A 16,042-nucleotide genomic window follows, 5' to 3' on the forward strand; every position below is an offset into this window, starting at 1 on the left:
ACGAGCCTGGGACTCAGAAGGTCGTGGGTTCTAATCCTGCCTCCACCACTTGTCTGCAGGGTGACCATGGCCAATCAATCAATCAATCAATCAATCGTATTTATTGAGCACTTACTGTGTGCAGAGCACTGTACTAAGCGCTTGGGAAGTACAAGTTGGCAACATATAGAGACAGTCCCTACCCAACAGTGGGCTCACGCCACTTCACTTCTCTTTGCCTCAGTTTCCTCATCTATAAATGGGTATTGAGACTATGAGGCCCACATGGGACAGGGACCGTGTGTCCAACTCGATTTGCTTGTATCTACCCCAGTGATTAGTATAGTATCTGCCACAAAGTAAGTGCTTAACAAATGCCATAGTTATTATTATTAGAAACTACCCAGCTCCAAAATGGTACCTTTATATATCTCTGGCAGTTGCATCTAACAGTTTTTTGGAGTCTGTCCCACCACTTCCTGGCCTGACCTTATTCTACTTCCTTCATCCCTAGCAGTTCAAGGCTCTCCCCGCTCCTTGAATGGACTACCAACTAGCTTTTGGACTTCCTAGCCTTCCGGAGTGGCCGCTGGCCAGGGCCACCCACGAGACCCTGGTGAAAATGACCCAGGTACCCAGTCAATCATCATCAATCGTATTTATTGAGCGCTTACTATGTGCAGAGCACTGTACTAAGCGCTTAGCACTGTACTAAGCCTCACTAGCCTCAGTTCTTCAGCCACACTTCCCCTGTCTTTGACCAACCCGCTTTGCCCTAGAACTGCCTCCCCTCCCCAGTTCAACGAAGGTGAGGGGTGACACTGCTCTCCTAGGACAAGCCACTGGAATGAACGGGCAAAAAATGCAGACCTAGCGATTTGAGTCAGGAAGCCCAAAGTTTTATAACGTGTGACACAAATTGCTACAGGAAGATTAAAAAAAAAAATCCCCCACCCCGTGGGAAATGTACCTAAGAATATATCATGAGGTGGGTTATTTAGGGAATCAAATTACACAGGAGGGGTTGGGAATACAGCCATGTGCTACGGGTGAGCACAACTACAATGAATGCTAAATATAAGGTGTCATATCTTTATCCAACACACAACCTGCATTGCACTGTGAAGGAAAGTGAGGCAATTACACCCGTGAAACTGGTCTCCAAGTGGGAGGTATCTGAGGAAGGAAGAAGAATAAAGGGATGTTAGTGGTGAATTACTAAAAGAGACATGAATTTTCAGAAAGATGTTTCAGCTCCCTTAGAGAAAATGTGACAGCTTGGGTTTGTGGGACTAGCCCATTTCTTCCTCAACCACCTGAGAGGCTGGACCCGAAAAACTGCCAGGAATCTTTCCTAGTTTGACCTTGGATGTCATTTATACCCATCCATTTGATCACCATCATCATCATCATCAACAAAAGCATTTTTTGAGCACCAGCTGTGAACATGAGAACTATACCCAGCACTCAGTAGAGTGCCTGAAAATTAGAAAGTGCTTAACAAATATCATAATTGTGCATAATTGAGGTGCTTAGGGAACGCACACACAACCTACAACAGAGTTGCACTGGATCTCTATATTATCAGCTCCTTGAGGGCAGGAGTTCTGTCTACCATCTCTATTGTATTGTCCCCTGCACACAGTAAATGCTCAATAAATACCACTGAGGGATCTATCAATTGAAAGAAGTAAAAGATTCTGTCCCTTCCCTCCAGGAGTTTACACTCTAAGGAGCAAGGTAAGTGGACCCAAATTGACGACTGTACAAGAGGCAAAAAGTAAGAGAGTAAAATGTAAGTCGTTAAGAAACATAAGTAAGCAACTGAATAGGTAAGTAAATAGAATGGGCCTGCAGTGCCTGAGTTAAAAGAAACCAGGCGTTGGATTTAATGTAATTGTAACTAGGACTCCTTGAGTGCTTTTTTAATAATAAAAATAATAATTGTGGTATTTGTTAAGTACTTACTGTGTGCCAGGCACTGTACTAAGCTCTGGGGTGGATACAAGCAAATCGGGGTGGACACAGTCCCTGTTCCAGATGGGGCTCATAGTCTTAATCCCCATTTTACAGATGAGGTAATTGAGGCACAGGGAAGTGAAGTGACTTGACCAAGGCCACACAGCAGACAAGTAGTGGAGCGGGTATTAGAACCCATTACCTCCTGACTCCGAGGCCTGTGCTCTATCCACTATGCTATGCTGCTCCCTCAGCTTTTAGGTCACCTGGTCATCTCATCTCATCTCATCTCATCTATCTTGTCGCCGATCCCTTTCCCATGTCCTCTCCCTCGACTGGAACTCCTTCCCTGTCCACATACTCCAGGCCACCACTGCTCTTCCCTGATTAAGCCCCCTCTTCCTTTCATTCAATTGTATTCCCCAGCTCGCTCTCCCTTCTGCATTGTCTATAATCATAATAATGATGAGGGCATTTGTTAAGCGCTTACTATGTGCGAAGCACTGTTCTAAGCGCTGGGGGGATACAAGGTGATCAGGTTGTCCCACGTGGGGCTCATAGTCTTCATCCCCATTTTACAGATGAGGGAACTGAGGCTCAGAGAAGTTAAGTGACTTGCCCAAGGTCACACAGCAGATATGTGGCAGAGCCAGGATTAGAACCCATGACCTCTGACTCCCAAACCCGGGCTCTTTCCACTGAGCCATGCTGCTTACTTGGATCTGTGACCTTTGGACATTTAATATTCCTCCCACCCCAACCCCACATCACTTCAGTGCATATCTTTAAAGTATTTATTATAAATTACTTATATATTCATATTAATGTCTGTCTCTCCTTCTAGACTGTAAGTTCCTTATGGACAGGGAACGTGTCTGCTAATTCTGTTGTACTGTACTCTCCTAAGTGCTTTAAACAGTTCTCTGCATGTAGTAACTGCTCAGTACATATGATTGATTCAAGCATTCATTCATTCATGGTTATGAGCATGGACAAGGGTATTGGCATTTTTGCAAGCTAAGTTGTTTAACCTGATCTGTAAGGATTTAAAATTATCAATTTAAAAACCTCCATTTCTGCTGATCCAGAAATTCCCCATGTGAGGCTCAGGAGCACCAGGCACTGGTCTCCCACTGGGAGAGGGAAAGGGAACAGAACATAGGAAAAGGAAGATGAAATAAATGGCCAGCTTGATGATAGCAAAGGTATGTAAATGCCTGAGCAGAGTAGTGACTGATACATCTCGGCAACTAATTGTTTTGATAGGAATTTCCCTTCCCCAGCTTCATTCCTAAACTGCTGCACTTCTTTCTTGAAATTCTCATTTACTCTAGGTTCTCTGAGTTTAGCCCTATACCGAAAATATCATTGGAAGGAACAAAGCACAGAGCAAAGATGAAAAAATGAGGGTGTAATGAACTCGCCGTTGCTATGATATGGTAATCTTTTCTGACGTTATAGTTTCAAACTGAGCAGCAGAGGGCATGATCAAAAGAAACTGAAATAATGAAGGTGATTGTACAGTGTTCAATCACATGGAAAGCAGCTGATCTAGTTGTATATAGTCTCCCTGGACACTAGAATGTAATCTGAATCATTACTACTGTAATCAGGCCTCTGTCAGCCCCGATTAATGGGGATGGGGGGACTAAAAGAAGCAGCGTGGCTCAGTGGGAAAGAGCCCAGGCTTTGGAGTCAAATCCTGAGTCCACCACTTGTCAGCTGTATGACTTTGATGATGGTGATGATGATGGTATTTGTTAAGTGCTTACTATGTGCAAAGCACTGTTCTAAGCGCTGGGGAGGTTACAAGGTGATCAGTTTGTCCCACGTGGGGCTCACAGTCTTAATCCCCATTTTACAGATGAGGTCACTGGGGCCCAGAGAAGTTAAGTGACTTGCCCAAAGTCACACAGCTGACAAGTGGTGGAGCTGGGATTTGAACCGATGACCTCTGACTCCAAAGCCCAGGCTCTTTCCACTGAGCCACGCTGCTTCAATATGGGCAAGTCACTTCACTTCTCTTGGCCTCAGTTCCCTCAGCTGTAAAATGGGGATGAAGACTGAGCCCCACTTGGGACACCCTGATCACCTTGTAACCTCCCCAGCGCTTAGAACAGTGCTTTGCACATAGGAAGCACTTAATAAGTGCCATCATCATCATTATTATTATTAAAAGCAACAGAAAAGATGTGATTATTGGTGAAAAGCTTTCCATTTTCATTTAAATGTTTGAGTTGATTCAAAGCTGAAGAAAGGTGCTGGACTGATGGTCTCTGAAGTCTGCCATTCCCAGAGCAGGTACAGTGCTGATAGAGGCAGAGGGGGGAAGGGGGATACGGTGTTCTGTATTTACGCTGAACCACAATCGCACACCACAACAGCATGCAGCTGCCTGACCTACAAACTCCTCTGCTTCCAGGAAGGAGAAGAGCAATTTAGGGGCCTCAGCACCAAGCAACCCCACTTATCAGCTTTCAGGAGGTGCTGTCTTCATTTCCGTTAAACTTTACCCCGGCCATCAAGTTCTCAGTGAGGGACAGTGGGTGGAGGAGGTTTTTTGTGACCCTGGAAGAATGAGGAAACAAACAGAGCTGTTGCAATGGGCCAGAAGTGGAGGGAATGGACTATATGCCTTAATGACTTTCCAAACTGCCTCTTGGATAGATTGCAAAATCACTGTGGGGAGAGATTTTGTCTACTAACTCTACTGCACTCTACCAAGCGCGCTTACTGTCTTCTGTAATCAAACAATGGTATTTGAGCGCTTGCTATAATAATAATAATGGCAGTTGTTAAGCGCTTACTATGTGTGAAGCACTGTTCTAAGTGCTGGACTATGTACATAGGACTCTGTACTATGTACAGAGTTCTGTACTAAGCACGTGGGAGAGTACAATACAACAGAATTAGCAGATACGTTCCCTGCCCATAACAAGCTTACAGACTAAGTAAGCCCTCACAATATACTATTAACTTATTTGATCCTGGGACCAGGTCCTGTTCTCTTTTGAGTTCATACCCATGGAGAACAATGATAATCATGATATTTGTTATGTGCTTACTATGGGCCAAGCACTGGGGTAAAAAGTTCCCTCAACCGGAAAATGGGGTTTGAGACTGTAAGCCCCATGTGGGACAGGGACTGTGTCCAACCCGATTTGCTTGTATCTACCCCAGCGCTTAATACAGTGCCTGGCACATAATAAGCGCTTGACAAATACCATAACTATTATTATTATTAATCAGATCACAGTCCCTGTCCCACACAAGGGCTCACAGTTTAAGGAGGAGAGAGAACAGGTATTGAAGCCCAATTTACAGCTGAGAAACCTGAAGCACAGAAGTTAATAATAATAATAATAATAATGGTAATTGTTAAGTGCTTACTTTGTGTCAGGCACTGTACTAACTGCTGGGGTGGATAAAAGCGAATCGAGGTGGACCCCGTCCCTGTCCCACGGGGGGGCTCACAGTCTCAATCCCTATTTTACAGATAAGGTAACTGAGGCCCAGAGAAGTGAAGTGACTTGTCCAGGGTCACACAGCAGACAAGTGGCAGAGCCACGATTAGAACCTCCACCAGGAATCCTTCCCAGTCTGAGCCTCCCTTTTCCTCTGCTCCTCCTCCCCTCCCCATCACCCTCATTCCCTCCATCTGCTCTACCCCTCTCCCACCCCACAGCACTTGTGTATGCATGTACATATTTATTATTCAATTTATTTTATTAATGATGTGTATATAACTCTAATTCTATTTATTTATATTAATGCTCTTGATGCCTGTCTGCTTGTTTTGTTTTGTTGTCTATCTCCCCTCTTCTAGCCTGTGAGTCCGTTGTTGGGTCGGGACCATCTCTCTCCATGGCCGAATTGGACTTTCCAAGCGCTCTGTCCAGTGTTCTGTGCCCAGTAAGCGCTCAATCAATACGACTGAATGAATATCTATAATTCTATTTATTTATATTGATGCCTTCTACTGGTTTTGTTTTATTGTCCATCTCTCCCCTCCTAGCCTGTGAGCCCGTTGTTGGGTCGGGACCGTCTCTCTCCGTGGCCGAATTGGACTTCCCAAGCGCTCAGTCCAGTGCTCTGCGCCCAGTAAGCGCTCAATCAATACGACTGAATGAATGAATAGCTATAATTCTATTTATTTATATTGATGCCTGTCTACTGGTTTTGTTTTATTGTCCGTCTCCCCTCTCCTAGCCTGTGAGCCCATTGTTAGGTCGGGACCGTCTCCCTCTGTGGCCTAATTGGACTTTCCAAGCACTCAGCCCAGTGCTCTGCACCCAGTAAGCGCTCAATCAATACGACTGACTGAATGAATAGCTATAATTCTATTTATTTATATTGATGCCTGTCTACTGGTTTTGTTCTGTTGTCCGTCTCCCCCCCCCCTTCTAGCATGTGAGCCCGTTGTTGGGTCGGGACCGTCTCTGTCCGTGACAGTCCAATACTCTGTGCCCAGTAAGCGCTCAATCAGTAGGACTAAAAGTGAATGTCTATAATTCTATTTATCTATTTGGATGGCATTGACGCCTGTCCACTGGTTTTGTTCTGTTGTCCGCCTCCCCCCTGCTAGCCTGGGAGCCCGTTGTTGGGTCGGGACCGTCTCTCTCCGTGGCTCAGTCCAGTGCTCTGTGCCCAGTAATCGCTCAATCAATCCGACTGAATGAATAGCTATAATTCTATTTATTTATATTGATGCCTGTCTACTGGTTTTGCTCTGTTGTCCGCCTCCCCCCTCCTGGCCTGTGAGCCCGTTGTTGAGTCGGGGCCGTCTCCGTGACAGTCCAGTACTCTGTGCCCAGTAAGCGCTCAGTCAGTAGGACTAAGTGAATGTCTATAATTCTATTTATCGATTTTGATGGCATTGACGCCTGTCTACTGGGTTTGTTCTGTTGTCCGTCTCCCCCTTCCTAGCCTGGGAGCCCGTCTCTCTCCGTGTCCAAACTGGCCTTTCCAAGGGCCCCTGGGCCCCAGTCCCTCCCCTCTCCTCCATTCTTCCCTCCCCCCTCCTCTCCTCTCTTCTTCCCTCCCCTCTCCTCCCCTCTCTTCTCTTCTTCCCTCCCTTCTCCTCTCTTCTTCCCTTCCCTCTCCTCCCCTCTCCTCTCTCCTTCCTTCCCCTCTCCTCCTCTCTCCTCTCTCTTCTTCCCTCCCCTCTCCTCTCTTCTTCCCTCCCCCTCCTCCCCTCTCTTCTTCCCTCCCCCTCCTCCCCTCTCTTCTTCCCTCCCCTCTCCTCTTCCCTCCCCTCTCCTCCCCTCTCTTCTTCCTTCCCCTCTCCTCCCCCTCCTCTTCCTTCCCCTCTCCTCCCCTCTCCTCTTCCCTCCCCATCCTCCCCTCCCCTCTCCTCTTCCCTCCCCATCCTCCCCTCCCCTCCCCATCCTCCCCTCCCCTCTCCTCTTCCCTCCCCATCCTCCCCTCCCCTCTCCTCTTCCCTCCCCATCCTCCCCTCCCCTCTCCTCTTCCCTCCCCCATCCTCCCCTCCCCTCTCCTCTTCCCTCCCCATCCTCCCCTCCCCTCTCCTCTTCCCTCCCCATCCTCCCCTCCCCTCTCCTCTTCCCTCCCCATCCTCCCCTCCCCTCTCCTCTTCCCTCCCCATCCTCCCCATCCTCCCCTCCCCACTCCTCTTCCCTCCCCATCCTCCCCTCTCCTCTCTTCTTCCCTCCCCTCTCCTCTTCCCTCCCCACTCCTCCCCTCCCCTCTCTTCTTCCCTCCCCACTCCTCCCCTCCCCTCTCTTCTTCCCTCCCCACTCCTCCTCCCTCCCCACTCCTCCCCTCCCCTCTCTTCTTCCCTCCCCACTCCTCCCCTCCCGTCCAGGTGAGCGGTCCCCGGGTCGCCGCCCCGCCCCGCCGGGCCCCAGGTGCGGCTGTGGGCGGCCGCCGGGCGCCGGGCGAGCCATGGCCGAGTCGCAGCTGTGCTGCCTGGAGGAGGCCCACGTGAACGAGCGGCTGACGGCGGCCCAGCCCGCCTTCTACTACTGCGAGAGGCAGCGGGCCGCCCTGGAGGCCCTGCTGGGCCGGGGCCCGGCCGCCTACCGGGACCGGCTGAGCAAGGAGCAGCTAAGGGACTTTCTGTCCGGGCCCGAGTGCCAGGCCCTGAGGGCCGGCTGGAGCCCCTACCGAGACCCGGCCCCGGAGCCCGCCAAGGGCCAGGGCAGGGAGCGGGCCCCCGCCCCCGCCGGGGCCAGCCCGTCGCTGGCCTACTGGCCCGACCGCTCGGACACCGAGGTCCCCCCCCCTGGACTTGGGCTGGGCCCACACGGGCTTCTACCGGGGCCTGAGCCGCGTCACCCTCTTCACCCACCCGCCCAAGGAGGACAAGGGCCCCCACCTCAAGGAGGTCGTCAGAGTCATGCTCCAGCAGGCCCAGAAGGTACCCACGGGCCCCCCGAGGGCCCCGCTCTTTCCCTCCTAACGGGCGGCCTTGCCTGCCCCTCCTCCATCTTCACCCCCGTGACTTTCCTGCACCCTGGGACTCTTGCTGCTATGGCCCCTCGGGTAACAAGGAGTTAAAATTCCCTTCTCTCCCCTTCTCCCCTCTCTCCCATCTCACTCACCCTTTCCCTAGTTCTTCCTAACGCCATGCATTACCCCTAGGACTGTTGCTTCTATGGCCTCTTCGGGAGCAAGGACTTAAAACTACCTTCCACCCTCATTTCCGCTCTCTCCCATCCCACTCCCCCTTTCCCTAGGCCATCCCAACTCCATACCCCTGTGCCCTAGGACTCTTGCTTCTATGGCCTCTTCAGTAGCAAGGACTTAAAACTGCCTTCCACCCTCATTTCCACTCTCTCCCATCCCACTCCCCCTTTCCCTAGTCCTTCCCAACTCCATACCCTTGTGCCCTAGGACTCTTGCTTCTATGGCCTCTTCAGTAGCAAGGACTTAAAACTCCCTTCCACCCTCATTTCCGCTCTCTCCCATCCCACTCCCCCTTTCCCTAGTTCTTCCCAACTCCATACATCACCCCTGTGCCCTAAGACTCTTGCTTCTATGGCCTCTTCGGGAGCAAGGAGTTAAAACCCCCTTCCACTCTCATTTCCACTCTCTCCCACCCCACTCCCCCTTTCCCTAACCTTTCCCAACTTCATACATTACCCCCAGTGGGGCTACCAGTCTCCCAAAGTTGCCTGATCCAGGCACCATTACCAACTCCATACATTACCCCTGCACCCTAGGACTTTTGCTTCTATGGCCTCTCTGGTAGCAAGGAATTAAAACTCCCTTCACCCCTCTTCTCCACTCTCTCCCACCCCACTCCCCCTTTCCCTAGTCTTCCCAACGCCATACATTACCCCTGCGTCCTGGGACTCTTGCTTCTATGGCCTCTCGGGTAACAAGGAGCTAAAATAATAATAATAATAATGGCATTTATTAAGCACTTACTATGTGCAAAGCACTGTTCTAAGCGTTGGGGGGGTTACAAGGTGATTAGGATGTCCCACGGGGGTGCTCACAGTCTTACTCCCCATTTTACAGATGAGGTAACTGAGACACAGAGAAGTGAAGTGACTTGCCCAAAGTCACACGGCTGACAATTGGAAGAGCCGGGATTTGAACCCATGACCTCTGACTCGAAAACCCATGCTCTTTCCACTGAGCCATGCTGCTTCTCCTAACTCCCTTCGCCCCTCTTCTCCACTCTCTCCCATCCCACTCCCCCTTTCCCTAGTCCTTCCCAACTCCATACATTACCCCTGCTCCCTAGGACTCTTGCTTCTATGGCCTCTTCGGTAGCAAGGAGTTAAAACTCCCTTCCACCCTCATTTCCACTCCCTTCCACCCCCTTCCCCCTTTCCCTAGTCTTTCCCAACTTTACATCACCCCCAGCCAGGCTAACAGTCTTCCAGAGTAGCCTGATCCAGGCCCCATTACTTTCTACACTGTGAGCCCGTTGTTGGGTAGGGACTGTCCCTGTTGCCGAATTGTACTTCCCAAGCGCTTAGTACAGTGCTCTGCACACGGTAAGAGCTCAATAAATAGGGTTGAATGAACGAATTACCACAGGCATTTAGTCCCCATTCAAAGAAAGCAAGCTCAGCCTGCTCTGGGGCTGGGGGGTGGTGTGCTCTGTGTGTGTGTGTGTGTGTGTGTCTGTGTGTCTGTATGTGTGTGATATCTCGGTTAACACCCTCACCCACTCAACCTCCCCACTCACTCACTCTCTCCTCCCCCACACCATCTCTCTCCCGAAACCTGTGCTCAGACCCGTAATAACTGTTGTATTTTGTTAAGCTCTGTGAGCCCACTGTTGGGCGGGGACCATCTCTATATGTTGCCAACTTGTACTTCCCAAGTGCTTAGTACAGTGCTCTGCACACAGTAAGCGCTCAATAAATACGATTGAATGAATGAATGTGCCAGGCACTGTTCTAAACACTGGGGAAGATACAAGGTGGTCTGGTTGAACACAAACCACGTGGGGCTCACGGTCTTAATCCCAATTTTACAGATGAGGTAACCGAGGTACAAAGTTAAAGCGACTTGCCCAAGTCAAACTGTGAGCCCACTGTTGCGTAGGGACCGTCTCTATATGTTGCCAACTTGTACTTCCCAAGCGCTTAGTAGAGTGCTCTGCACACAGTAAGCGCTCAAATACGATTGATTGATTGATTAATCCCAGTTTTACAGATGAGGTAACCGAGGTACAAAGTTAAAGCGACTTGCCCAAGTCAAACTGTGAACCCACTGTTGGGTAGGGACCGTCTCTATATGTTGCCAACTCGTACTTCCCAAGCGCTTAGTACAGTGCTCTGCACACGGTAAGCGCTCAATAAATACGATTGAATGAATGAAGTGACGGAGCCAGGGATAGAACCCAGGACCTTCTGACTCCGAGGCCCACGCTCTATCCACCAGGCTGCACTGCTTTTCCCAATTGCCAAGTGGCTGGGAAAGCGTTTTGTGTTTTCCCCTATCTTTATTTTAGTGTCTATCTCCTCTGCTGTATTGTAAGATCTCTGCGGGTAGGAGTCATGTCTATTAAGTATTCATCTTTCCCAAGCACTTAGTACGGTACTCTGCAGAGTAAGTGCTCAATATATACTACTGACCGACAGACTTGGTTTGCTGTTCTGGGTAAAGGCAATTCACCCCAGAACAGGTTTGGCTGGAATACTGTTCATCTGAAGCTGAGGAAGAGAACCTTTTCACGTCAATACAGCGTTGGTTGTGCAAACGTATTGTTCATGACATGTGACACTGCTCAACAACCAGCCCAGGAAAAGGGGTGAGAAGGGATAAAGTTTCACCAGGAAGTGGTAAACTTTTCTGTTTACCCCCAAATTGGGGGGGCCGGCTCCAGAAAACTGGGAGGGAGAACGACCTTGTCCCCTGAAGGGAGCTTGTCCCTGAGTAGTGAGGCAGTTGGACTGGGTTTGTCCTGGATCCAAGAGTTGTGGGGAGGGATCTGGTGCTGGGGAAAGTTGGCCAGTGTCGGGCATGAAGTAAGAGAATGACCAGGAAGAGGGGAAAACAATTGATTATTCCCTGGGGTTGGCTGAAATCAATGGTTATGGGCCACCCTCTGGTATCAAGTAGTTGTATTCATTAAACGCACCATGCAGAGCATTATACTAGGAACTTAGGATGGTACAATATTCATTAAGTTGTACTGAGAGCTTACTGTGTGCAAAGCACTATACTGAACACTTGGGAGAGTACACTACAACAATAAACAGGCACATTCCCTGCCCACAAAGAGCTTACAGTTTAGAGGGGGAGACACATTAATACTAATAAATAAGTAAATGAATTACAGATATATGCATAAGGGCTGTGGGGCTAGGAGGGGGGGATGAATAAAGGGAGCAAGTCAGGGTGATGCAGAAGGGAGTGGGAGAAGAGGAAAGGAGGGCTTAGGGAAAGCCACATGGAGGAGATTTGCTTTCATTAGGCTTTGAAGGTAGGGAGAGTCATTGTCTGCCCTACAATGTTGGTACTGTGCTAAAGGTTGCTCCCCTCACTCTTAAATCCCTGCCTTCCATCCCAGTCTAGAATCGGGGAGGAAGTTGTGTGGGGGGTGTAAAAGAGACTTGGATGTTTAGTCCAAGTTGGTTGTTAACAGAGACCCTCATTTATGTAAACTTGAGTCTGCATATCAATTATGCAGAACCCTGAGTCCCTGGCTGCCATGTTGTGCCCGTCCTTTCCTGTCAATCAGTCAACTAAGCAGTATTTGAGCGCTTACTGTGTGCAGAGCACTGGACTAAGCACTTGGGAGAGTACAGTGCAACCGACTTGGTAGACACGTTTCCAGGAGGCCTTCCCAGACTGAACCCCCTCCTTCCTCTCCCCCTTCCCCTCCCCACAGCACCTGTATATCTGTTTGTACGTATTTATTACTCTATTTTACTTGTACATATTTACTATTCTATTTATTTTATTTTGTTAATATGTTTTGTTTTGTTCTCTGTCTCCCCCTTCTAGACTGTGAGCCCACTGTTGGGTAGGGACCGTCTCTATATGTTGCCAACTTGTACTTCCCAAGCGCATAGTACAGTGCTGTGCACACAGTAAGCGCTCAATAAATACGATTGAATGAATGAGTTTCCTGCCCACAGAAGGCTTACGGTTTAGAGGACTGAGAGGCCTGTCCTACTCTAAGCCCGGACCAAGGGATTTCTGAGGAGAAGAGCAGGTGAGAGAGGGAGTGGGAGTTGGCTCCCCAGGCCAGCTGGAACAGCAGGGCACGGCTCCCTCTCCCACAGTGGGGACACGTGCCCGTGGGCGCTTGGCAGCTGGAGGGGCTTGTTCTGGCTAATTGCCATTTTTCCTTCGATGTGAGCCATAATGCTGGGGGAGGATGACTCCTGACAAAGTGGTTTGGCCCAGCAAAGTGACAGCCGAGCACAGCCTTGAGGAAGGGAGAATCAGGAGGCTTGTGTCCAAAGGGTCACCTGAATCCCCAGGGAAAAACCAGACCTAATCTACCTCAGGCACATAAATCTCTGATCTTAGATATATTTACCTCCTTGGCCAATCACTTCAGTGTTTGCCTGCCCAGTGACTCAGCCTGGAGCCAGAGGGGCCCCTTCTGTTCATTCTTTCATTCATTCAATCGTATTTATTGAGCTCTTACTCTGTGCAGAGCACTGTACTAAGCGCTTGGGAAGTACAAGTTGGCAACATAGAGATGGTCCCTACCCAACAACGGGCTCACAGTCTAGAAGGGGGAGACAGGCAACAAAACAAAACATGTGGGCAGGTGTCAAGTCGTCAGAACAAATAGAATTAAAGCTAAATGCACATCATTAACAAAATAAATAGAATAGAAAATATGTACAAGAGTAATAAATCAGTACAAACATATATACAGGTGCTGTGGGGAGGGGGAGGAGGAGAGGAAAAAGGGGGCTCAGTCCGGGAAGGCCTCTTGGAGGAGGTGAGCTCTCAGTAGGGCTTTGAAGGGAGGAAGAGAGCTAGCTTGGCGGATGTGCAGAGGGTGGGCATTCCAGGCCAGGGGGAGGACGGGGGCCGGGGGTCGATGGCGGGACAGGCGAGAACTATGTTGCCAACTTGTACTTCCCAAGCGCTTAGTACAGTGCTCTGCACACAGTAAGCGCTCAATAAATACGAATGAATGAATGAATGAGAACGAGGTACTGTGAAGAGGTTAGCGGCAGAGGAGCGGAGTGTGTGGGCTGGACTCCCCTTCCCACCCTGCAATGGACTTGTTCAAGAGGCGAGGGAGCAGGGAGAGGCTCTTTCTGGAACCGCCTGGCATGTTTTCCAGGGTTTGGGGTTGGGGGTCTGACATCCAACCCCAGAGAGTAAGGAAGCGATGGCAAGAAGAACCGAGAAGCAGCTGGCTTGGAAGGGGTGACGTTCCAGTGAGCCGGACTGTCCAGTTGCCTAGCCTCTGGGTTACGATTAAGCTTGAAAGTCTCCAAGACTGTAGGCTGGGCTCCGTGTGGGTGCCTCCATGGGATGGGCTATCTGTATGGATATCTTCAGACAGATGTCCCTTCCTCCCCTTCATCATCAATCGTATTTATTGAGCGCTTACTGTGTGCAGAGCACTGTACTAAGCGCTTCCCCGTTGGACTTCCCAGACTGATTCATCACCTTGCCCAGGGGCAACCACCTCAGCCTGATCCTACTCTCTGTTCTTCCTGCTCCTCTGTCTGCTAAAGGTGAGTTAAGCTCTTCTCCCAGGAGCCGTTAGGGATTGTCCTTCCTATTAAACCCCTGATTTAAATGCAAAGTGCCCACTTCCTCATCTTTAGGCACAAGCACCCACCAAGTTCCCCGGTCCCATTAGTGTTTGGCTAGAAGGAGGAGATGGAAGCAAATTCCAAAGTTATGATTCCCAGTGCACTGTTCCATCAGCCATTTGGGGCATTAGCGTAGTTTATCTTGCTCGGTGTGCTGTTAGAGGCGAAGATTAATTTATAGCGAATGCAAAAAAACCTCAGCTTCCTGTGCCGTGAACACTGTAAATCTGAGCCCAGTGAGGTGAGGAAATGCCAAAAGTAATGTGCAAAAGGTCCGTAATGTAACTGTTGTTAAAGCAGACCGTAGCACTGCTTGAATCATGCAGCTCTCTGCTGGAATCAGAGCAAGGGCAGGCGGAGTTGAAAGCCAGTAGCCCTTCCCAAAAGCCTTAGGAGCTTAACTATTTCCTTCTTCCCCAAAGAGAACAGCCCTGAGTTTGTGGGGGTGGGTCGAGCCTTGTGGCTTCCAGGCATGTCCTCTCCCTGGATCCAGAATCCTTTCCTCCCATTAACCTTGGGCGAGGTTTATTAGTGTATTGATTTCCCTGTTTAACCCTGGGCCGCGTTTATTAGTGTATTGATATCCCTGTAGGTCCTTGTGGGTGGGGAACTTGTCTATCGACTCTGTTATATTGTACTCTACCGAGCGCTTAGTACAGTGCCCTGAGCACAGTAAGCGCTCAATAAATACTAATGATTAGTCGTGAAAGTTTTGGATAATAATAAGTACAATTATGGTACTTGTTAAGCACTTACTGTCTGTCAAACACTGTTCTAAGCACTGGATTAGATACAAGTTAATCAAATTGGACACAGTCCCTGTCCCTTTTGGGATGTACAGTGCTCTGCACACAGTAAGCGCTCAATAAATACGATTAATTGATTGATTACAGTCTCAATTCCCCTTTTTGTGGATGAGGCCCAGAGAAATTAAGTGATTTGCCCAAGGACACACAGCAGACATGTGGCAGAGCTGGGATTAGAACCTGGGGCCTTGGGTGTCCCAGTATTACTGATAGAAGCTGCCCTGGATGATGGTGACATTCATTCATTCAATCGTATTTATTGAGCGCTTGCTGTGTGCAGAGCACTGTACTAAGAGCTTGGGAAGTACAAGTTGACAACATATAGAGACAGTCCCTACCCAGCAGCGGGCTCACAGTCTAGTATTTGGTTGAGGAGGATGGAGGAGAATCGAGGGGAGGGAATAGGGTCGGTGTCTGGTGTGGTCCAGGATTATGAGCCCATTATTGTTAGTAATTATTATTATTATGGTATTTGTTAAGCGCTTCCTATGTGCAAGGCACTATACTAACTGAATCGGATACAAGCAAATAGGGTTGGACACGGTCCCTGTCCCGCATAGGGCTCACGGTCCCAACTCCCAGGCTACAGATGAGGGAACTGAGGCACAGAGAAGCGAAGTGACCCCGAAAGCAAGGTCACCTAGAGCGATTCTCATGGAAGGATCAGACTCCCCAGCTTCCAGACCCAGGCCGACGCGGGGCAAAATTAATATTAATAGGAGAGTGAGCCGCCTGGGAGGGTGTGCTTGGCTTTCAGTATCGCTAGCATATGAGTCTGGGAGATACTCAAGCCAGAAAGAGACCTGTCAAAAAGATTTGCGTCCTTAGAAGAAACGGCAACAGGAGTAGAAAGGGAGTGGCCTCCCGGACTAGTCCGTTTTGCCACTGACCTACTGAGTAACCTAAAACAAGAGAAGCAGCATGCCCTAGTGGATAGAGCACGGGAAGGGGAGTCAGGAGGATCTGGGTTCTAATCTTGACTCCACCACTTGTCTGCTGTGTGACCAATTCTCTGGGCCTCAGTTCCTTCATCTATAGAAGGGGGATTAAGAATGTGAGCCCTACGTGGGACATGGA

At 49.4% G+C, this 16,042-nt stretch overlaps 1 protein-coding gene across 1 annotated transcript in view; it reads left to right on the plus strand.

The window, feature by feature from the left end:
• Positions 1-7,842: 7,842 nt before the first annotated feature.
• FAM83F (family with sequence similarity 83 member F) overlaps positions 7,843-16,042 on the plus strand; it is a 37,390-nt gene continuing 29,190 nt past the window's right edge. The window contains 2 exon segments of the mRNA XM_038756811.1: positions 7,843-8,175; positions 8,177-8,317. Of these exon segments, the coding sequence (XP_038612739.1) occupies positions 7,843-8,175; positions 8,177-8,317 (474 nt within the window).

Source organism: Tachyglossus aculeatus, chromosome 14 (assembly GCF_015852505.1).
Source record: "Tachyglossus aculeatus isolate mTacAcu1 chromosome 14, mTacAcu1.pri, whole genome shotgun sequence".
Lineage (NCBI taxonomy): Eukaryota > Metazoa > Chordata > Mammalia > Monotremata > Tachyglossidae > Tachyglossus > Tachyglossus aculeatus.